This window comes from Clytia hemisphaerica, unplaced genomic scaffold, assembly GCF_902728285.1.
Source record: "Clytia hemisphaerica strain Z4C2 unplaced genomic scaffold, Clytia hemisphaerica genome assembly, whole genome shotgun sequence".
Classification (NCBI taxonomy): Eukaryota; Metazoa; Cnidaria; class Hydrozoa; order Leptothecata; family Clytiidae; genus Clytia; species Clytia hemisphaerica.
Window position 1 is genome coordinate 342,568 of NW_027103987.1, and position 19,888 is coordinate 362,455.

Below are 19,888 nucleotides of genomic sequence, written 5' to 3' on the forward strand. Positions count from 1 at the left end.
AGAGCCTGCATATTTCAGAGGAAAAATTTTGAAAATTTTCTTTGAAGCGGAGGAAGACTGAAGTTTTTTTTTATGAATGAATTTCAGTTTTTAGATTTTGCGATTACCCCAAGTGTAGCGGGCACTCTGTACGACCGCTCGATGAGTTAGCTGCTAAGCTAGAGTGACGTAACCATTAACCAATCGAAGACGTTCAAAGGAGGTGTGCATCAAAACAAAAACAAAAACATTCGAAAATCTTTGACATGAGGTCAGGCTTCAAGTAGCTGTTCTGTGGCATGGGTCTTTTATGGATCTGTTCTGTTGTTGTTGAACTCTGGTTAGAGGTCAGAGCCTAGATTAGACAATGAATCCATGATTAGACCATACAATAAAGAAATCAAAAAGGGGCATCAAGTATAAATAGACCTTTTTTCAAAGAGGATGTCCTGTTGAATAATTATGTAGTCCAGCCATAAAAACAATGATAGAGCCATGCATAATTACTGTATCATGCATATTGTAATAATTATGCATGGTTTTGTCATTGTTTTTCTGCTGGACTACCGTAGGACGGGGTGAATCGGATAGAATTGGAAGGTTTTGGGCAAATTGCCTCTTCCCGACGAGACCTACCACCTAATTATACCGCAGAACTTGACGAGTGGGGTCTAATTCGCGAGTTTAGAAAATTTCATTTTCAAAATTTTCTTCTACGAGGAACAATCTTCAATCGAATACATGAAAATCGAGTCACTCGTTTCGGGGTGAAGTGGATAGAATTTGACGGGGCGCCATTCGGGACATAAACAAACACTCTCTATATTTTGTGGTGGAGCAATACCATTTTTCAAAAATTACGTTTTGCCGAAGTTATAATTTGAATTCATGCAATTCTCACAAAGTAATTATTCATTAGATGGAGCGTCATAAAATGTAATACCTAAGGGATATATATTTGGGTAGTACGTTTAGTATCATTGATAATAAAATTTTGATTAGTGTGCGCTATGAAAAGTGTTGGTTGAATGCACGATAGAGAGTGCAATGTAAGAAAATGAAACGTCTCTGAAAGGTCTGACTACATTAGCTAAATCCAAGTTGGTTTTTTATCTAACGCTTGCGTTTCGTTCCAGAGAAAATGAAAAGGGAGAAGTAAATAAATGATTAAAAAAGAAGAGCATTAGAGAAACTGGACAACTGACGAAAATATCAAATTTTCATCGAAGCATCGACCGATAGAGTCAACAAACACATGGTCGTTAGTTATATGGTCGTTATATTCCGCGGTTACAGAAATATATCATACCCAGCAGGTGCGTATTTCTTTTAATCCCAGAAGAGTCTAGCATACCCACAGCTCTGTTTCACATTCACAGGCTAGGTTAGGTTAATAGAAAATTCGCCCAAAAAAAAACAGTGTACATATCCCGTTGTTTTACGAACGTTATAAAAGAACATTGTTTTGACGTTTAGCGTCCATAGAATACCCCTGTCTCAAGTATCCACTGGACTTCTACTAATGCCCCATGAAAAGCTAACTTTTTCCAGTTTCGCAGCGATACTGGGTGTATTATAGCTGAGCCGATAAAAAGAGTAGAGAAATTAACCTGATCATCGTATATTTTTGTTTTCCCGTTATTTCAGGTGGTACTGAACAATCTTAGATACTTGAGAGAGGGAGAAGATTATCAATAACGCTCTGGTTAACTCTAAGATTTGTCGACAAAATGATAAGAGAAAACGAATGATACACCCCTGTATCAGTGACCCGGTCACAGATCCTGTCCGATGGAAACCGGTGAAAAAATTACAAAAAATGACCTAACTCTAACACGTTCACTGTCAAACCATTTTCAGAAATTTGCCTTCATTGAATTTCATCGAAAGTTTGACTTTCAGAGGCTCCGGTGGCCTTGGTTCTGCTTTAAGTGCGTACAAATTGCCTACCGATCGACGCAGAATTTAAGGAAGATTCCAAAAATACAAAAACGAAGCAAGCTAAAGTATATGTATCAAAGGTTATGGCCCTTGGAGAACTGTCGGTATTTTGACACCTCTACTGCAACAAGGTCAACCCGATCAAAATCGAAAAAATATTATTAATGAATTCTAGGAATAATGCTTAAAAGTGAATTTTTCCGTACTCCAGCGAGTATTAAGAGATTACAAATACAGACCCGGTGTGTGTGACGTTTTACTTGTTTCATAACTTCTCCGATGGTCAATTTCAAATTTTCACTGAGTTACTGAGACAGGGGTATTACAGTGGCACTTAAAGAATTCAGAACCAGCTTGGAATCGCCATGAACACAAAGACAGGAGACAGTATTAATTCTATATGGTATTCAATGCTCAGATGCATAGTATACTCGTAGTTGGCAGCAAACTTTTTAAGATCTTATTTGGAAAATATGTACTTTTTATTCTTTTCTTAGCGAAAGAAAATACTTTATAACATTGTCTCTCTCAGTGCCCCGTTGGGAAAATGGAGGATAAAAAAACGGTACGGAATATAGAAGATAAAAATTTCTCGGGTTCTTAAATGTCTGGGGCATATTTTCTCACCGGGCCGATTATTTATTGCCAATTGTTCCACTAGGATAGGGGATCCACCGTGTCATACTTTTTTGCCCCTTTTTCCAATTCCCGCTTGCAGAAATATTTGCACCCCTGTCTCAGAGTCAGAGATGATTTAAGCCAGGGGATGCGAGACCTCCGAGAGAATGAACAGCGTATGAACGAACGGGAAATTATGTCTTGCTTCATACTGTACCATGTCTCATTATGAAGCCTTTAGAAATAATCCCTTTCGTCAAAGACATTTCCTAGGAAGGACGAGAGATCGAGGCGTCCATTTCTTTAATAAACGTTCTTATCCTGTTGTAAAGTGTTTGTAGCCTTATCCTTCCCACTATCTTCTTCTGGAAAATAATACATAACATATAAACTCCTAAATTATCACTATACAAAATATACAAAGACATTGTATTCACATGAACAGACATGAACAACAATGAACAATGAGTGACTATTAACATTTGAACATTTATTCCTAGCTACTCTGAACACTAACAAGCCTCTTGGGATAGTGTGGCAGCAATTAAAAATGACATGATGACGGCATTTGATATTTTTTAATTATTCAATAATTAACTCCTTTCCATTTCTCGGTTCCGTATCACTTAACAACGCCTTCAACTTGGGGCGCAAATGGGCGATTCGTGTTTTAACGCGAACAATTTTCCGCCCTAACTTTAGAATGAAAATACGAAGAATAGACATTGTTTTTCGTTTAGTGAACCAAAGATTGTATACAACTGGCATTCGTAGAACACAATGCCAAAGAAATCTCCAATCACGGTCGCTTCATTATTTCTTATTCGGCATCTCAAAAAAGGGTCCGAAAATCAGAAGGTTTTCTTCTTCAATTTCCGAAGAACATGTTCCAAATCTTCAAAGCCATATTTTTCGGAAAGCTTGATCGATCAGTGAACGGGATCTGAAAACAGAATGGAAAAAGACATCGTCAGTGAAGTATGAGAGGCGATTAAACAAATTATCCGATTCACCCCGGGTATCCGATTCACCCCGTCCTACGGTACATAATTATTCAACAGGGTGGCCTCTTTGAAAAAAGGTCTATTGAAAAGCTCAAACGTCAAAGTATGAGTGATGAGTACTGCGATCTTTCATCTTTTGAGCTTTAAAACTAAAAAATAGATTATGGCTTCGAGCAAATGGATTGGGTGCAAGGTTAAAAAGACCCTCTTTTTTTTTAGGCAAATTCATCAGCGCACAATGGATTTTAGGAAAATGTTTATGAATTTTGATACAATGCAAGAGAATAGTCAATGTTTTTTTGTAGGTATAAGATTCCCATTTGTCATTTCTGCACACTTCTGCACTAAAGATTCCTTTGCCATTTCTCTAGCAGAAAAAGCCAGGCGATGTCAACCGAACCCTATCAAACAGATTACCGAACCTGATCGAACAGTAATCGAACTTTACTGGAAAATCTTCTGCTCGATTAAAGTTTGATTACTTATCGCAGTTCAATTAAGTTCAATCAGTGTTTTTGTAGCACAAGTGGTTCCAGTTATTGCTAGCGCAACAGTTCTAGCCTAAACAATCCCTGACAATCATTGGATTAGCAGAAATGCGCTCTGAGAATGATTTGTGAACGAAAACTGTAAATCGAACACATTGAATATCAATCGAACTAATCAAACTTTACTGGACTTTCTCGGTTTGATGACTGTGTTCGATTTGGTTTGGTAATCGAACACCTATTGTTCGATTAAGTTTGATTGAGTTTGATTAGTTTGAACAGTTTGATTGACATCGCCTGGAAAAAGGCCAGGCAGTATGGACCTAACTCTTCATACAAAAATTACGGGAAACACATATTTGGACTTTGTACCCTATGCTGCACTCAAAGCACTTAAGCTAAAGTCCCGCAAAGGCGGGACAAAAAACAGTTTTTTGAAGTTTGCAAAAAAACGCCACATAGAAGATCTTTCAAATTCAGTATGTGAATAGAGCAGTAAAAAATACAACTTTTCTATTTTTCTTTTTTTCTGCAAAAGTTCTTGGAATGAAAATAAAGGGATAATGATGATATCCATTGATGATCCGCGGCACTATCATAAAGCTAGAATCGCTTTGCGTACTCTTCGCTTGGGAAAATGATTGACAGATTGTAGTTTTTCACCCGCGCAGGAGCTTGGGGAGCGTTCTCGGCTCAATCCTCGGACCGCGCTAAAAATGGTAGACTGAGCTGTGATAGATCATTTCGATGGAAGTTGTTGGAATGTTTACAAGGCTCTTGACAGAAAATTGTTTGTTTTATTGTCAATGATGACAGTGCTTTTACTAATTTTGCTAGATCTGACATATTGATGTTTGTCAGTGCACTTTATAGTTTTGATTCCCATCAAAGAATCATTTTCTGGTTTTCATGTTATTAGATGCTGTTTTAGAGCTTTAGAGCTAGCCTGCCAGGACTTAAGGTAGTCATAGTTGCCAAGTTTCAAGATTCTGAATGCAGGACAGGTTCGAGGAAAGCAAGCTCAAAATTAAGCTAGGGATTTCTCAATGGAGACTTTAGGGGTCAGAAAAATTTTCAACATTAAGTTCATGGGAAAGTTACACAAACATGTCTAATTCTTTCCTTTTTTTATCACTACGTAATTAATCATCATCTTCGAGTTATTGGCTGTGTTTCGTCATTTTTGTGTGACTATAACACCCCCTGACAGCTGGTTACATTTAACGATTTTGTGCCACCTTCTGCATGGTTAACAGGGGGTATCATTCCAGTTCCCAAAAAAGGTGATCTGACCTTAGCCTCAAACTACAGAGGTATCACCTTGATGCCAATTGCTGCAAAAATTTATAACAAACTTTTATTTAACCGTATTGTTCCTATTCTTGACCCCCTCCTTAGGAGAAACCAAAACGGTTTCCGGAAGGGCAGGAACACACTCTCTCAAATTTTATCTATCAGACGAATTCTGGAAGAAATGAGGAAACTCAATAAAGATGCTTTTATATGTTTTGTTGATTTCAAAAAGGCCTTCGACTCGATCAGTCGAGAAAAAATGTTTCAAATTCTAGGTCTCTATGGTATCCCTGAGAAAATTATAAATGCTATTCAAGCATTGTATACTTCTTCCAAAGCAAAGGTTGTATCGCCTGATGGGGATACAGATATTTTTAATATTCAAGCAGGAGTTCTTCAAGGAGACACTCTGGCTCCCCTTCTTTTTATAGTTGTTTTGGATTATGTTTTAAGAATTTCTGTTGATACTTTTAACAAAAAGGGAATTCAAATTAAAACGCCCCAGGGCACACGTGACCCTGGCTTGTTTGTGACTGATCTGGATTTTGCTGATGACCTCGCACTTGTTGCAGAAAGTATTCAAAATCTCGAAATTCTACTCCATTCTTTAGAAACTGCAGCAAGTCAGGTCGGTCTTTACTGTAACGAGAAAAAAACAGAATATCTTTGCTCCTCTGAAAACTTTCTCCCTTTATTTTCTTTGAAAGGTGTTGACATTAAAAAAGTAATCGATTTCAACTACTTAGGCTCTCTTATCAACAGTTCTGATAGCGACTTTAAAAACCAGGAAAGCACTTGCGTGGAAAGCTTGTAATAAGCTCAACAAAATCTGGCAATGTGATCTTGACAATAACCTCAAGCTGAAAATTTTCAAGTGTCTTGTGGAGCCCATTCTTCTTTATGGTTCTGAAACCTGGACCATGACAAAATCTATGGAGAAAAGTCTTGATGGGTGTTATACCAATCTCCTAAAAAGGGTTCAAAATCTTGATTGGAGAGATCATCCCAACCTCGCCCAAATCTACCAAGGTCTCCCTAGAATCTCTTCTGTTCTTTTTTCCAGGAGGCTAACTTTCTCCGGCCATTGTTTCAGAGCAAAATCTGAAATCATTTCAGATATCTTATTGTGGTGCCCTACTGGTCCTAGACGCTCAAGGAAGCGAACTTTCCTCGACAATTTGAGGCGGGAAACAGGGCTCGAGTTAGAAGAACTGAAAACAGTTATGTCAGACCGTGAGCTGTGGAAAGAGAGATACTCGGTATTTCCGACCTAACGGTCGAAGGATGATGATGATGACAGCTGGTTGGCAAATGATATCATCCCTCAGGATGCAAGTCAAATTTTTCAATCTGCGGAACTAGACAGGAGTTCAGTATTATCAATTAGGGTTAGGGTTGGAGCTCGAGAGTCATAATTAGGGACTCGGGTCATGTTGAGACTTAACTTAGGGGCACAAGTGCTATTAGGTTGCATTGGATCACTAACTCCCTCAGGGAATGAGCATTGATAAAATTGTTTTAAAATTGACTTTTTCTTATAGTTTAAAATGACAAATATATCACCAAATGAAAAAACTCCAATGCTAGATAAGTCAAGTGCCTTGAAATTACAAAATCTGGACAGTGATGGAAAAAAGGATGATGGCCTTTTTCCAAATAACCCATTCAGCGAGAAATTTGACAAACAATTTTGGAATGATGTAAGAATTGTGTTATAACTTTTGACTTTATTGACTAAATTGATTAATTTCCTAGGTTAGTATTAGAGGATAGTGTCCTCTTGCAATAGAATAAGTTTGATCTTCAAAACTGTATAGTACTCGAGAAATTTAACTTTACACAAATTAAGTATTTTCTGTTTTACTCAGAATCATGGTTGGACGTTCTTAATTGGATAATCTCAGTTTCTTATAGTTTTTAATAAAATTAGACTCTAGGACAGCAGGCATACTGTGTATTCTGAGCTAGTTCTCAAAATTTTCTTGAAGTATATGTACAAATTTCCTAAATTATGTTTTCTTCAAAAGGTATCAGCTCATCACAAAGAAAATCCAAGTAAACCATGGATGACTGCCCTAAATGAGGAACGATTAAAGAAAATCAGAGAAAGATGTGAAGATGAGGGCATTGAAGAAATATTGATTTATTTTATGGACCTTTATGACCGTTTCCATGACATTGCAAAAGCTAAAAATGAGTTGGGAATGATGCATGGTTTTGTTGGTCAGGTATATACTTCTTTATTTAATTAATTGATGAATCTTTTTCTAGCTAGAACCAAGAGAATAAACTACAGAGAAGACAGAAGACGGCATAATAAAATTCAATTTTGTAAGAGCAAAGTTTTTGTTTCATTATAAATTAGGGTTCAATGACAATAAATCTTGTTTATAACTCTTTGTATATGAAACATAATATTTTGTTTTCAAATTCAAAGAATCAAAACATTTTCTTCCAGCTCTCATCATTTGTTCATTTGGTTATTGACCAAGACCATAAAAAACCAAGAAAGAAAAACAAGAAACCTAATTATGCTCGTACAATAGACATCACAGAGGAAATCGATATGACTGTGATGCATATGGCAGCTTATCGAAACCTGACTTCTATAATCCAAATTGTGTTGCAGTATTATCCAAAATTAGTTTACGAGAAATGTTTATGTGGCAATGTGAAGGCTCAAATGCCAGTGGAGTTGGCTTTAGAAGAATGCCATGATGATGCTGCTTCTTTACTCATGCTCAATATGAGACCAGAAAGGTATAGCTAATCAGTTGGTTTAGCTGTTAAGTTCTTTGGGATACACAATTAAAAAATATTTGCAAAAAGTAACAATTTTTAAAAAGAATAGGCTAAGAGATTGTTTGTAAAATATTCGTTCTCAACTATATTTAATAATTTTATTCATCTTTAAACTTTTCATTATAACAGACACAAAAGATTTTCAGGCGGCTAAATGGCTTTTTCAGTCGGACATTGACTGATGTCCAGCGCATATTTGCAGCCCTTTCTTATTCAATATTATCCATCTATTCTGATAGGTTTCTTGGAAAGTGTTTTTATTGAAAATCTAGAATGAAGATTCAAGTTAATAAGAACTGTTGTGTTTATTTCATTTTTAGTGTACGACATCTTTTCCATTATGATAGTGTATCCAAAGAAAATTTCAGCTTTTCTACCTTTGTATCCAACCCAAAAATGAAGGTAAATAAGTTCTCATTTTGCATTAACATGTGTAAATGCTGATAAGAAGAAAGGTTCTTTAAATTGTTATTCATATCTTTTAAATTTCCATTCCATCTCCTCATCAAAGTCTAATCAAGATTAGATCATTTTGTAAAGCTGTGATTGTCTTTTTTTCAAAACCCTCGACGATTTAATCTTTTTCTTAAATTTCACTATCTTGAACTCTTTTAAGAGTCTGATCTCAGGAACATTTACTTTCCCTCTGTCCCACTTTTTCCCCGCCTTGTGCATTATGAATACTAGTGCCCGAAGTGTTGACATCCTATTATCAATTTAAATATCTTAGCAAACAGTGCACAAGATCTTAGACAGTACGATCAATCCAGAATATCCATACATCCCGAAAGACCCTGATCAAAAAGATGAAGATAATGAACCCTGGTCACATCTCCCTAATGTCAAGCCACAGCGATACCATTGCCATTACAAAATACTGGATGGTGACTGCTATGGAAGGTCTGTCTTTGTCTCTCCAACATATTTCTTAAATGTAAACTACGAGGGGTTGTTGTAGTAAAATTGGAAAAAGGAAGTCTTAAAATATTGGACCTGTCTGTCAGATTGCACAAGTTTTGTGTTCATTTTGATTTTGATATATGTATTAATTACCCTTTACCATAGCAAAGATGAAAAAGGTATCAGTATTAAAAAGATAACCAGATTGAAGAAGTATTCTGTATTTGTTTTTGCTAGATCAGGGAACGAAGAAGGATTTGATTACTCTTCACATTCTGGTTTGTACGATGTTGCACACAGTCCTTTCAGTGATGTAAGTTCCTACAGCCAAAAGACCTTCATGACTGATACTATTTACCTGTAACAAGACAACAATAACCCTGACCACGACTAAATTGTGATGCAAGTATTAAATTTCACAACGATTCTATTTCTTTTTCAAAAATCTCCGCTCAAATTACAAGTCCCCTGATAATGATGAGATAAAAAAAGTAGAAGAACGCTTTGTGGGCAATGCAAAGCTAAACATATTCGTTAAAAAAACATTCGGAATTTTCATTGTGGAATAACCTTAGAGGTAGTTCAGCGCTGGATGTGGCATGAAACTGCCACTAGTTAGCAGAATAAACATTTATCTCTTCTTCTTATAAACTAAAACCGCTTTACAAACGTATCGAGAATAACGAAATACTGAAGAAAAACTCACATACATTTAGAGGTTGTAACATGTCTACTAAACTAACGATGTAGAAACTGACGACTGACGAGGCTGGTCAATTATTTTACAGGAAATAATTGAACACCCTGCTGTAAGATTACTAACCCAACGGAAATGGAGGCTATACGGAAGACGTCTTGTCGGGTAACCTTACTAAAACTTACTAACCTTACGTGTTGTAACTGTCTACTTGACTAAATGCTAATATTTTTCTCGTCTGAAATAAAAATCTCTTTATAACGATTCATCAATAATTTCTTAATAATCATTCTTTACTGTTGGCTTGACGGTTGGCATTTTGATTTGCATTTTTAGTTATTTCCCAAAAAGCATCTATAATCGCCTAAATCAAACGTATTTCATCACAAATCTGTATATCCTCACCTTCATTTTTAGGCTTTATATTGGATTTTATTTGTTCTTCATCGTGTCCATGACTTGTGCTTTCTTCTTGAAAGGTACGGCTCAAAGAATCAGTTATTTTCCATTGAAGTATTTTTGCGCGGGGTTTTAAAACAAAACAAGTTTTCTCTCAATTTCATGCCAAAGAAAGTTTCCTTTCTATTCTTGATTCTTTAACGTATGCAATACAATACTTGTAAATAGCACGTTTGAAATGATTACTTACTATGCTACAATGAATCTATTTTTTAATCCAATCCAAATCGGCAACATAGATCCTGCAAGTCATACTAGCATTAATGTTATTGTTTTGCTCGACCAACCTTATATTGTTAAAAATGAAAGACCGAACGGGCCAATAGCCTATCAAGGATACAAGATTTTTAATACCATACGATTAATTTAACGAGGCTCGGAATAGGAATGACAATATCCAAATTTGATCTATTAACGAACAAGGAACGTTTCTTTTCTTGTAGGTGAAAGCGGTGATAGATCGATATACAAGACAACCAAAGACAAAATTCGTGGTGTATTCGAAGTTATCACTTTTATTATAGCCTGTATCTATTTTATCATTGAAATCGTGGAGCTGATCAAGTAAGTCATTGATCTGCATTAAGTTCTTTTGGAAAATAAATTTTGTCCTTTATGTTGACGTCAATTTTTCGTCGAAGAGGCCACCTCTCAAAAAACCCTCCGTCCGGAATCTAAGATGTATTGCAATTTATGGAAACTCCTGGAAAGTCGCAGGAAACTTACTTGAAGTAAGTAGACGTGAAAAGCAATTGTTCCTCAATTTAATATTAAACACTTTTAAGTGTCCTCGAACTAAGGATTTAGTTACCTTCGATTTAGAACTTATAAATCACGGAGACACAGATAGAACATCTATTGACAACGAAAACAATAGCGTCATAGTTCCAGCCACTTCTAATACTAATTGATTCATTAGGGAGAAGATGAATTATCTGACATTCACCAACCTTGCAGATTTCATTGGTATAAGCCTGGTTATTTCACTTCTACCCATCAAATTTGGCACCGTTCATCTGTTATCAAAAAAGAACCCAAGTGAACTTGAATGCTATGTAGCAGCTGCAACTTATTTCATTAACGTTCTTCGAATCTTCAAATATTTCCCTGTCATCAGGTATGTGTTATATTCGGTTCACGATAAATGCGTAATATGGAAATGTTACACTAACATGTGTTGTCACATGAACATTTTAACGCAATTCTTTGTCATTTTATAGTAGAAACGGTCCATGTATGCTACTCCATTTTCTTGTTATTACCCTTCCTCTTTCTGAACCATATTTGTAACTCGAAACTGCTTGAATAAATAAAGTTCGAGTACCTTTCTTTGCTCAAGTCACAAAGTTCGAGTTATCTTCCGAGTAAGATAGTCGGGTAGAATCGATTCGAATAAAAGACGTAACTTGACAATAGTGTTTTTTGTTTCTCTCAAATTGTAGCCTTTTGCTAAGAAATCGCACTTAACTTATTCTTCTTCTACTCAGATATGTTGGTGTTCATGCGAAGTTGATTTCACGATTGTTGCGACGTGATATTCCACAGTTCTTGATCGTTTACATCGTTGTCGCTGCTGCTTTTCTTGGAAGTGTCATCCTTGCGTTGACTGCTACTAAAGAAGGATTTGACAATGCAGAGTACGAAACCTTTTTGTTATGAAACTTCTTCCATTTGGGACCTTTCGATTTCCAGGCCTTCGATTAGCAAATTTCACCAATATTATGTCTTTTGAATTTCTTAGAGAGAGAAATTCGCAAAAGATTGTGCCCGTGAGAAATTCGTCCTTTATACAATTTTCTCGAAATGCATAAAATAATTGCGAACCTCGTTCTCAAAGACTTGTTGCTACGATACTTCAACGTTGTTAGAAATAATAAATGGTTGCAAGCGTTTGCTGTTTTGTATCAAAATTAAAAAGGTCTTTTGAGAAAACATATTGCATGTGAGGATGTCGTTTGAAGTAATTATTTCGTTTGAAAACGAGGTCCGTAGGTGTTGATTTATCTCGAGAAGTGTGTATTTTAGTCCTTTAAGAATTTAATTAAGTCAAAGAACAACCTATCCAATTTTTATCACTAAAAATATCTATTGATAACATCTTTGGTATTATAGTTATGTGAATTGTATTTTCAGTATTTCAACATGGGGAGCTTTGTTATCGGAAGTCAGAGCCCTGACTGAGACCAACGGTTTCGCTGATGACTACATTGGAAAATTCAAGTAAGCGATTCCTTTCATCGTCTACGTTCGTTTGTTCAGCGATCGGCACTCTTATCACTTTCATCATTTATTCCACCTTTTGGCCCTCTTGATCATAAAGTTTCGTTTCTAAAGATGAGATTTCCACTTCGCCAAAATGTAGGTTCAAAGTTCTTACCCCGCTGTAAAGATTTTCCTTCCAAATTGCAAGATGGACTTATACTACATTCCGATCCCAAAACAAAATTAATATCCGTGGAAAATTTTCGTATTTTTTAAATTTTTCAGGCTAATAACAGAGGATTTCTAATCTTAGCTTTGAAAAACCGTAAAAAATTGTTTAGTCGCAATGCGGTATTTCGTGAAATATTTTACGTGTTGTCTCAATGACTTTCTTTAGAGGACTGTGATAAACAAAATTAACAAAATCACTAAATAGGCCTCGATTAGTCTCGATGACCCAAAACAATATATTACAATAAAAATATCACACTCCCACGCACGAGGGGAGGTCACGTTCGTCGATGAATTTGATTTTCACTTCTTGATTGTTCTTGTCATCACTTACTCGTGAGTGATGATACTCAAACGGAAATAGTTTATTGATAGGTCTTCGGAGAATTCCGTTACCGTTTTTGTTTACAACGACGAGTTCGGCTCCGCGAACTTTACCATCTCTTCCTCGTAACAATTTACTCACTCTACCTTTCCTCCAATCATTACGTTTAACATTTTCCTCATTGATTAAAACGATATCATTCTCGTTGATCATTTCGCTTGAGTTCTTTCGTGCAAGTTTCTTGTGTGTTTCTCTCAACTCGAGTAAGTATTCTGTTTTCCAACGTTTCCAAAAGTGTTCAATTGCTTGCTTCGTGTTTTCTGACAACTCAAAACTGTCACTGTTGTCGTTTTTTGTATTTGTGTTACGTCCGAGACGTTTACCGTATAATAAATGATTCGGGGTTAGAGGTTCTTCTGTCAATTCGTCATAGATGAAGGTTAAAGGACGGTTGTTGATTGTTCGTTCAATTTCAATCAATAACGAAAGGAATTCATCGTACTTCAGCGTTTTGTTGTTCAAAGCTTTATTCAAACACGTTTTCACGGATTTCACAAGTCTCTCTGTAAACCCATTAAACCAAGGTGCTTTCTCGAGGCTAAACTTCCATCGAATTTGACAATTTGTAACAAAGTTTTGTACGTTTTCTGCAGTGAACGTTGAACCTTTGTCTGAAAAGATTTCTTCTGGGATTCCTCTGCGATTCATAAATCTCCTTAATACTTCAATGCACGACTCTCCACTGTAGTCTGTAGCAATGTCTAAATATACAGCCCGACTGGCTTGACATGTGATCAATGAAATCCATACCTTGAACTTTTCTTTCGTTTTGTCGAATACATTATACACCAAATATGGACCGCAATAATCGATTCCAATGTTCTGGAAAGCGGCACCAACTTGTAGTCTAGACTTTGGTAAATCGTAAGATTCTGGATAACGATAAGCTTTACCACCATGTTTCTTGCAAATCGTACATTTGTAGATAAAATGACGGACGCGTTGACGCAATCTTGGAATTTGAAATTGGGATCGTAGTTCGTTCAAAGTTTCACGTTGGCCATTATGCATTACCTTGTCGTGGGCTTGCTTGATCAACAAATCAACAAGTGGACTGTTCGTAGGTAACCATATTGGATGCTTTGCGTCAAAGGGAATTGGAGCATTGTTCAATCTTCCCTTCCATCTGTACACTTCCCCTCCAAGGAAAAGATTTTTCTTCATTTCGTCTGGAATACCTCTTTGGGCATCCAATAACCATTTCTTCTTGGCTGATAGCAAATCATCAGCATTCAAAATATTCTGTTTGTTTATTTGTTTCTTATTTATTTGTTTGTTGTTTTTATTTTTCCAACAACGTATGTTCTCCACAAATTTGAAGACATACCCAGTAACACGTAACAATTGTTCAAAAGACCGAAATCTTTGAACGTCAATAATTTCACCAAGGTTGGACTGAGCTTCAGGTATAGTTATCCACTCAGTCCCATCACTAATATTGAATGAAAGGGTATCCTTCTCCTCAGGTATATTTAGAAGATTAGGACCCTTGTTGACACCATCACTAAAAGGTTTGAGGTTTGTTCCCGTCTTCTCAGGTATAGTTAGAGGATCAGGGACCTCAGAAAATTTGTCACCGACTTTCAAACGAGGCCACTGAGATTCAGGCATAATTAGAAACTCAGGACCATAAAACCATAATTTACAACCAGCTAGACGTGCTGGCTTAGACCCCCGGGACGCAATGTCCGAAGGATTTTGCTTTGTAGCAACTAATTTCAGTTCAATCGAGAGAGATTCAAAATTTCGTCTAATCTCATCAGAAATATTCTTAATATATCTGTCTTGTTTTCTCGAAGTTTCAATGTTCTTGACCCAACAGTAAGCAACACTACTGTCAGTCCATACAGTAAATTTTTCAAATTCAAAGTTCATTTCTAAGTGTCTCTTAACAACATTCATGAGACGTGATACAATAAGTATAGCTACCAACTCCATTCTGGGTGTCGTCAACTTCTGGTCATCAGGTTTGGTTTTTGATTTCGTCTTGATTGGATTCACGTGTGACTTTGATGTGACGAGGCTTGTCTTGATATCACCATCCTTTGATACGATTCGTGTGTAGATACAGCAACCATGTGCGTCGTCAGAAGCATCTGAGAAGCCATGTAACTGAATTTCCTTGACATTTTGTTTAACACTCGAATAAGCTCTTTCGACTCTGATCTCTTGTGTATACTCAAAGTCTTTCACCAAATTTTGCCATTCACAAAGCAAATCACCGTCGATGGGCGTGTCCCAATCAATTTTACTTAGACACAATTTCTGAAAATACAATTTCAACGTTAACACGATAGGGTTTATCAGTCCTAACGGATCATAAATGGACGCCAATGCTCTCAACACATTGCGTTTCGTCGGTTTCAAACTCGCTAAGCTTTTGAGTTGGAAACAAAGTTCGTCAGATTCTTTGTCCCATGTAACACCAAGGACTTTCGTCTTACCCATCACAGTAGGGTTTTCGGTTTCTCCGTATTTCGATTGGAGTTTGGATTCAAGTTCCTTCGAGTTGGATTGGAATTTTCTCAGGTTAAACGATGCTTTCGATAAATGCTCTTTCGTTTTCTCGACAAACTCTTCAGCTTCAGCAACAGTTCGTTTGCTTGTTGTCAAATCATCCACATGTAGCGATTTGATAAGGTTGTTCTCGAACTCTGCGTCGTTTGCTGTTCTGATATGATGTTGTAGGGTGGCATTCAAAACGAAGGGCGATGCGTTTATCCCAAACAAAACTCTGCACATCCGGTACTCAACAATTTCGTTTGCTTCAAAGTTTTTAAAATCAATTTTGTCTGAATTTTTGAACCATAAAAATCTAGTAAGGTCTCTCTGTTCGTTGTTTAGTTTTATGTGTAGAAAAGCCTTTTCAATATCACCGACAATGGCGACTTTGTCTGTTCGAAAACGTAACAAAATTTCAAAGAGATCTGTATTCAATGGAGGACCCGCCTCTAAACATTCATTTAAAGAAAATAACTCATTGTTATTTGCCTTTGCACTCGCGTCATAAACAATGCGTACCTTTGTTGTTGATTTTTCTGGTTTGATAACAGCGTGGTGCGGAATGTAATGTGTTTTTCCAACCTCTTGATCATTTGGCGCTTTTTCGATAACACCTTTTGTTAACTGTTCATTGAAAATCTTTTGATAATCTTTCAATAATTGTTGATTGTTTTCGAAGCTTTTTGATAAACATTGAAGTCTTTTTCTACACAGTTCATAATTATCTCCTAGCAACCAATCCTCCTCTTTGACTGGATATGTTGCTTCATACATTTTCTCTTTCTCGTTAAATTTTAATGAGTTCTCAAACTCCTTCACAAATTCACGTTTTTCGGTATCAAAGTTTTCACATTTTATTCCAAGACTCTCCAAGTCCCAGAACTTATCAACGGTTTCAGATAATCGATCATTTTCACTAATGACGGCTTTCAAAACATGTGAGAAAAAAATTCCGGACGAAATCTTTTCTTTTAAATCAGCAGGACCACTCAAAACGTATCCCAACGACGAACTCAAAGCAATGGGCTGGCCAGACTTGCCAGTAACAGCACCTTCAGTGTGTATAAAATCCCAATAAAAGTTTGAGCCAATCAAAATATCAATATCGATGGCTTTTTCATGATTTGGATCTGCCAGTTTTAAACCTTTCAAATGTTCAAAACGTTTTTGACATTCGACTGTGTTCTGTCTCGAAACGGGTTGACTGATTTCGGATACGTAGGCTTGCACAGGAACCTGTCCTTTCGAAGTTTTCACGTTAAATTCGACCAAGGGTAAGGTTTTGACGGTTTTGTTGTTTCCGAACGATTGGATACAAAGTTCCTTTTTTCCAATTTGCTTTAGATTCAGCTTTCGACTCAATGTGGGTGTAACATAACTCAACTGACTACCAGGGTCAAAGAAAATTCTACTTTCGGACGAACGATTTTTCTCGACATTTTCGATTTTGGCTTTGGCTGTTTGTAGCAAAACGGTACACGAACTGCTTGCTAAATTCGACTGAGTATCTTCTGGCGTATCTTCCTCTTTCTTGAAGGTTTTACAAATACTGCTATGATGATTTTTTCGACAATGATAACAACTGCGCATCGATCTACAACTTTTACTATCATGTCCTATTTTCAAGCACTTGAAACATCGTTTCTGTTTGATGAGAAAATCCTTTCGACTTTCTGGTTTCGATATCTTGGAACATTGATAGGCTTTGTGTGAAGCGTTTCCACAGTAAACGCATGGAAAGGTACGGAACGGTTGTCTTCTTTTGCTGTCTGTAGGACGACCGGTACTCATTAGGTTTTCGTAATTTTCGACACCTTCATTCTCTGTAAGAAGGACCTTTTCTCGAGCTTCGACTTCTTGTTGTAAGGCTTCGAGTAACTTATCGATTGCCCATACATCCTTTCCGAACTTTCTAGTCAACAACAATTTTATTTCTTGTGGCAATTTCGACATAATAACTGGTGCGAGCATAGGGCCGTAACGTTTCTCCTCCAGTCCGATTCCACGAAGATTTCTAATTTGAATTTCGATGTTGTTGTAAAGCATTCTCAGTTCTTTGATATCGATAAAGTTTGATGTTGTTTCTAAGTTTAACAATTTATTCATATGCGCACTAATAATTATCTGTTCGTCACCGAACCTTTCTTTTAACATTTTGAGCGCAATATCGTAATTTTCGTTAGATAATGTTATACCTTGGATGCAAGATTCCGCTTCTCCTTCAAGTAAACTGGTGAGGTATGTCATTTTTTCGACGTTGGTCATATCATCTCTCTGATGAACGGCACAATCAAATGTATCGAAAAATGTTTTCCATTTCAACGGATCTCCATCGTAGGGTTTCAAACTCAATTTGGGTAGACGAATATCAGCTTTCCGCTGTTTCTCTCGGGTACTTGTGACACTACTATCACTAACAGCAATTTTTGGGTTCTCTTTTGACAATTCACTTTTGACGGCTAAAATCAACGACTCAACTCGACGCTCAACTTTGGAACACTTCTCATATTGTATTCCCATTTGCTCTTCATCGTCTAATTCATCCACGATGTTATCCGTAATCTCAATGATAATTTGTAACTTTTTATTTAAAACTTTACAAGTGGTTTCAAGAGCGTTTTTGTTACTTTTAGCATCCTTGTTCCATTCTTCGCACTCCAAATCAACTTGTTAACATATGATGTGAGAGCGTTGCGCTTCTTGCCAAGTTTCTCAACATCAACCATTTTTCAACTTTTATTATGTATTTTCTTGTTTCGACTTTTTAATTTTTATGTTTCTCTTCTTTCTTACAATTTTATTTTTCTCAAAACTCACACACTTTAACTTTTTTCTTCTCTTTTTAATATGCGGCACGTGTGGACCATGAAATATTTTACGTGTTGTCTCAATGACTTTCTTTAGAGGACTGTGATAAACAAAATTAACAAAAGCACTAAATAGGCCTCGATTAGTCTCGATGACCCAAAACAATATATTACAATAAAAATATCACATTTCGGCCTACTCAAATTCATCTCTCTTCCACCTCGTTGAGACAGAGTTGTTTTAATTCCTTTCTCATAGAATTGGTGTTATTATTCTGTTACAATTCAACATGTTAGCTTGTATCCTAATTCTTGCCAATGTTTTGATCGCCCACTTGTCGAACGTCTACACGGACCAACACGCACGTGCTAAAGTCCAATGTGATGTCGATCGGGCCGTTCTTATAACTAAGGTTGAGAATAGCTGGTTCAAATCTATGGTGAGTTTTGTTTATTTCGAGTCTATGACAACGTGAAATCGGGAATTCAAATAAAAGAAAACTTTAAATTCTTTTCATAGAATTCAAGTTAAATTTTTTGGTTTAAAGCAATGCTGTCTTGAGTCTTGAAGTGGTTTTATCTTTTAATAATAGAGGAATATTTTGCCTTTAAAATTCTTCGCTATTCTAAATAATGCTTATTTTGAGTATGTCTTTTATTTAACAAAAAATAGAACTCTTTTCAGTTCTCCTGAGACTTAACTTAAAAGATATAAAAGATATATTTTCTTTATTTTCTTTTTAGAGTGCACGATTGAAATTTTACGCCGATGGCGACTATTACAGTAATTACAACGAAATCGCAGGTTTGTAGCTAAGGAAATCACTAAGGAAAGAAAATCAAATTCAAAAAAATGTTACTCTTTTACCGAAAGGTGCTGTGTGAAGTGATACTATAACAAATTAGATTAGGATAACATCACTAAGTAGGTCCATTCGGATTAACTTTTACAAGATTAAATTTCACGTGCCAAAAAAAAATTCCAGATTTAATTTTGTAAATTAGCCTTTTGGAAAGTTCTCTACTGATTCAATTTTGTCTTTGGGCCTGATGTCAACCCTGGTTTTTATTTCATGAGTCAGCTATCACATGTAATTTCACGAGATTTATTTCTGTGAAAAAGGCAAAAAAAATTGCGAAATTTAATCTCTTGAAAATTCATCCGATTGAAATTATCAATTCGGAAGTAAACCGACAACTTTTTAATATATAGAATGCATAGCTCAATGGAAGAGTGATCATCCATGTAAAGATGACGTCAAAGAAAGCAGCACAGAAAAGCTCGATAAAATCATAGGTATAAAATCTAGTTTTAGTGAAGTTCGGTAAGACTCGTACAAGGAAATTGTGTAAAACAAGCTCAGAGATATCTGGAAATCAAATCCAATCTCCAAAACTAGTTCAAGCAGATCTTTCAAAACTTTTCATTCAGTGGACTCTCTTCAAGGAACCAAGAATCCTCTTCCAATTAGACAAAGATTCGGATTGCAGATATTATTTAACGCCCCTGTGTCACAGACCCGTTAGGACCCCAGCCCCAATGGAAAATTCGGCCAAAATTTCGTCTCCGGTAGGAGTAC

The 19,888-nt window shown here is 36.3% G+C and overlaps 1 protein-coding gene across 1 annotated transcript in view; it reads left to right on the plus strand.

The window, feature by feature from the left end:
- Window positions 1–19,888, plus strand: part of LOC136811124 (uncharacterized) — a 164,496-nt gene that overhangs the window by 136,169 nt on the left and 8,439 nt on the right. Inside the window, exons 2-16 of the mRNA XM_067067729.1 lie at window positions 6,865–7,023; window positions 7,351–7,551; window positions 7,782–8,083; window positions 8,446–8,527; window positions 8,856–9,025; window positions 9,263–9,338; window positions 9,814–9,887; window positions 10,140–10,201; window positions 10,625–10,745; window positions 11,101–11,298; window positions 11,669–11,818; window positions 12,315–12,401; window positions 18,568–18,748; window positions 19,053–19,113; window positions 19,522–19,605. Of these exons, the coding sequence (XP_066923830.1) occupies window positions 6,871–7,023; window positions 7,351–7,551; window positions 7,782–8,083; window positions 8,446–8,527; window positions 8,856–9,025; window positions 9,263–9,338; window positions 9,814–9,887; window positions 10,140–10,201; window positions 10,625–10,745; window positions 11,101–11,298; window positions 11,669–11,818; window positions 12,315–12,401; window positions 18,568–18,748; window positions 19,053–19,113; window positions 19,522–19,605 (2,002 nt within the window). The 5' untranslated portion in view covers window positions 6,865–6,870. The remainder of the gene's footprint in view (window positions 1–6,864; window positions 7,024–7,350; window positions 7,552–7,781; window positions 8,084–8,445; window positions 8,528–8,855; window positions 9,026–9,262; window positions 9,339–9,813; window positions 9,888–10,139; window positions 10,202–10,624; window positions 10,746–11,100; window positions 11,299–11,668; window positions 11,819–12,314; window positions 12,402–18,567; window positions 18,749–19,052; window positions 19,114–19,521; window positions 19,606–19,888) is intronic.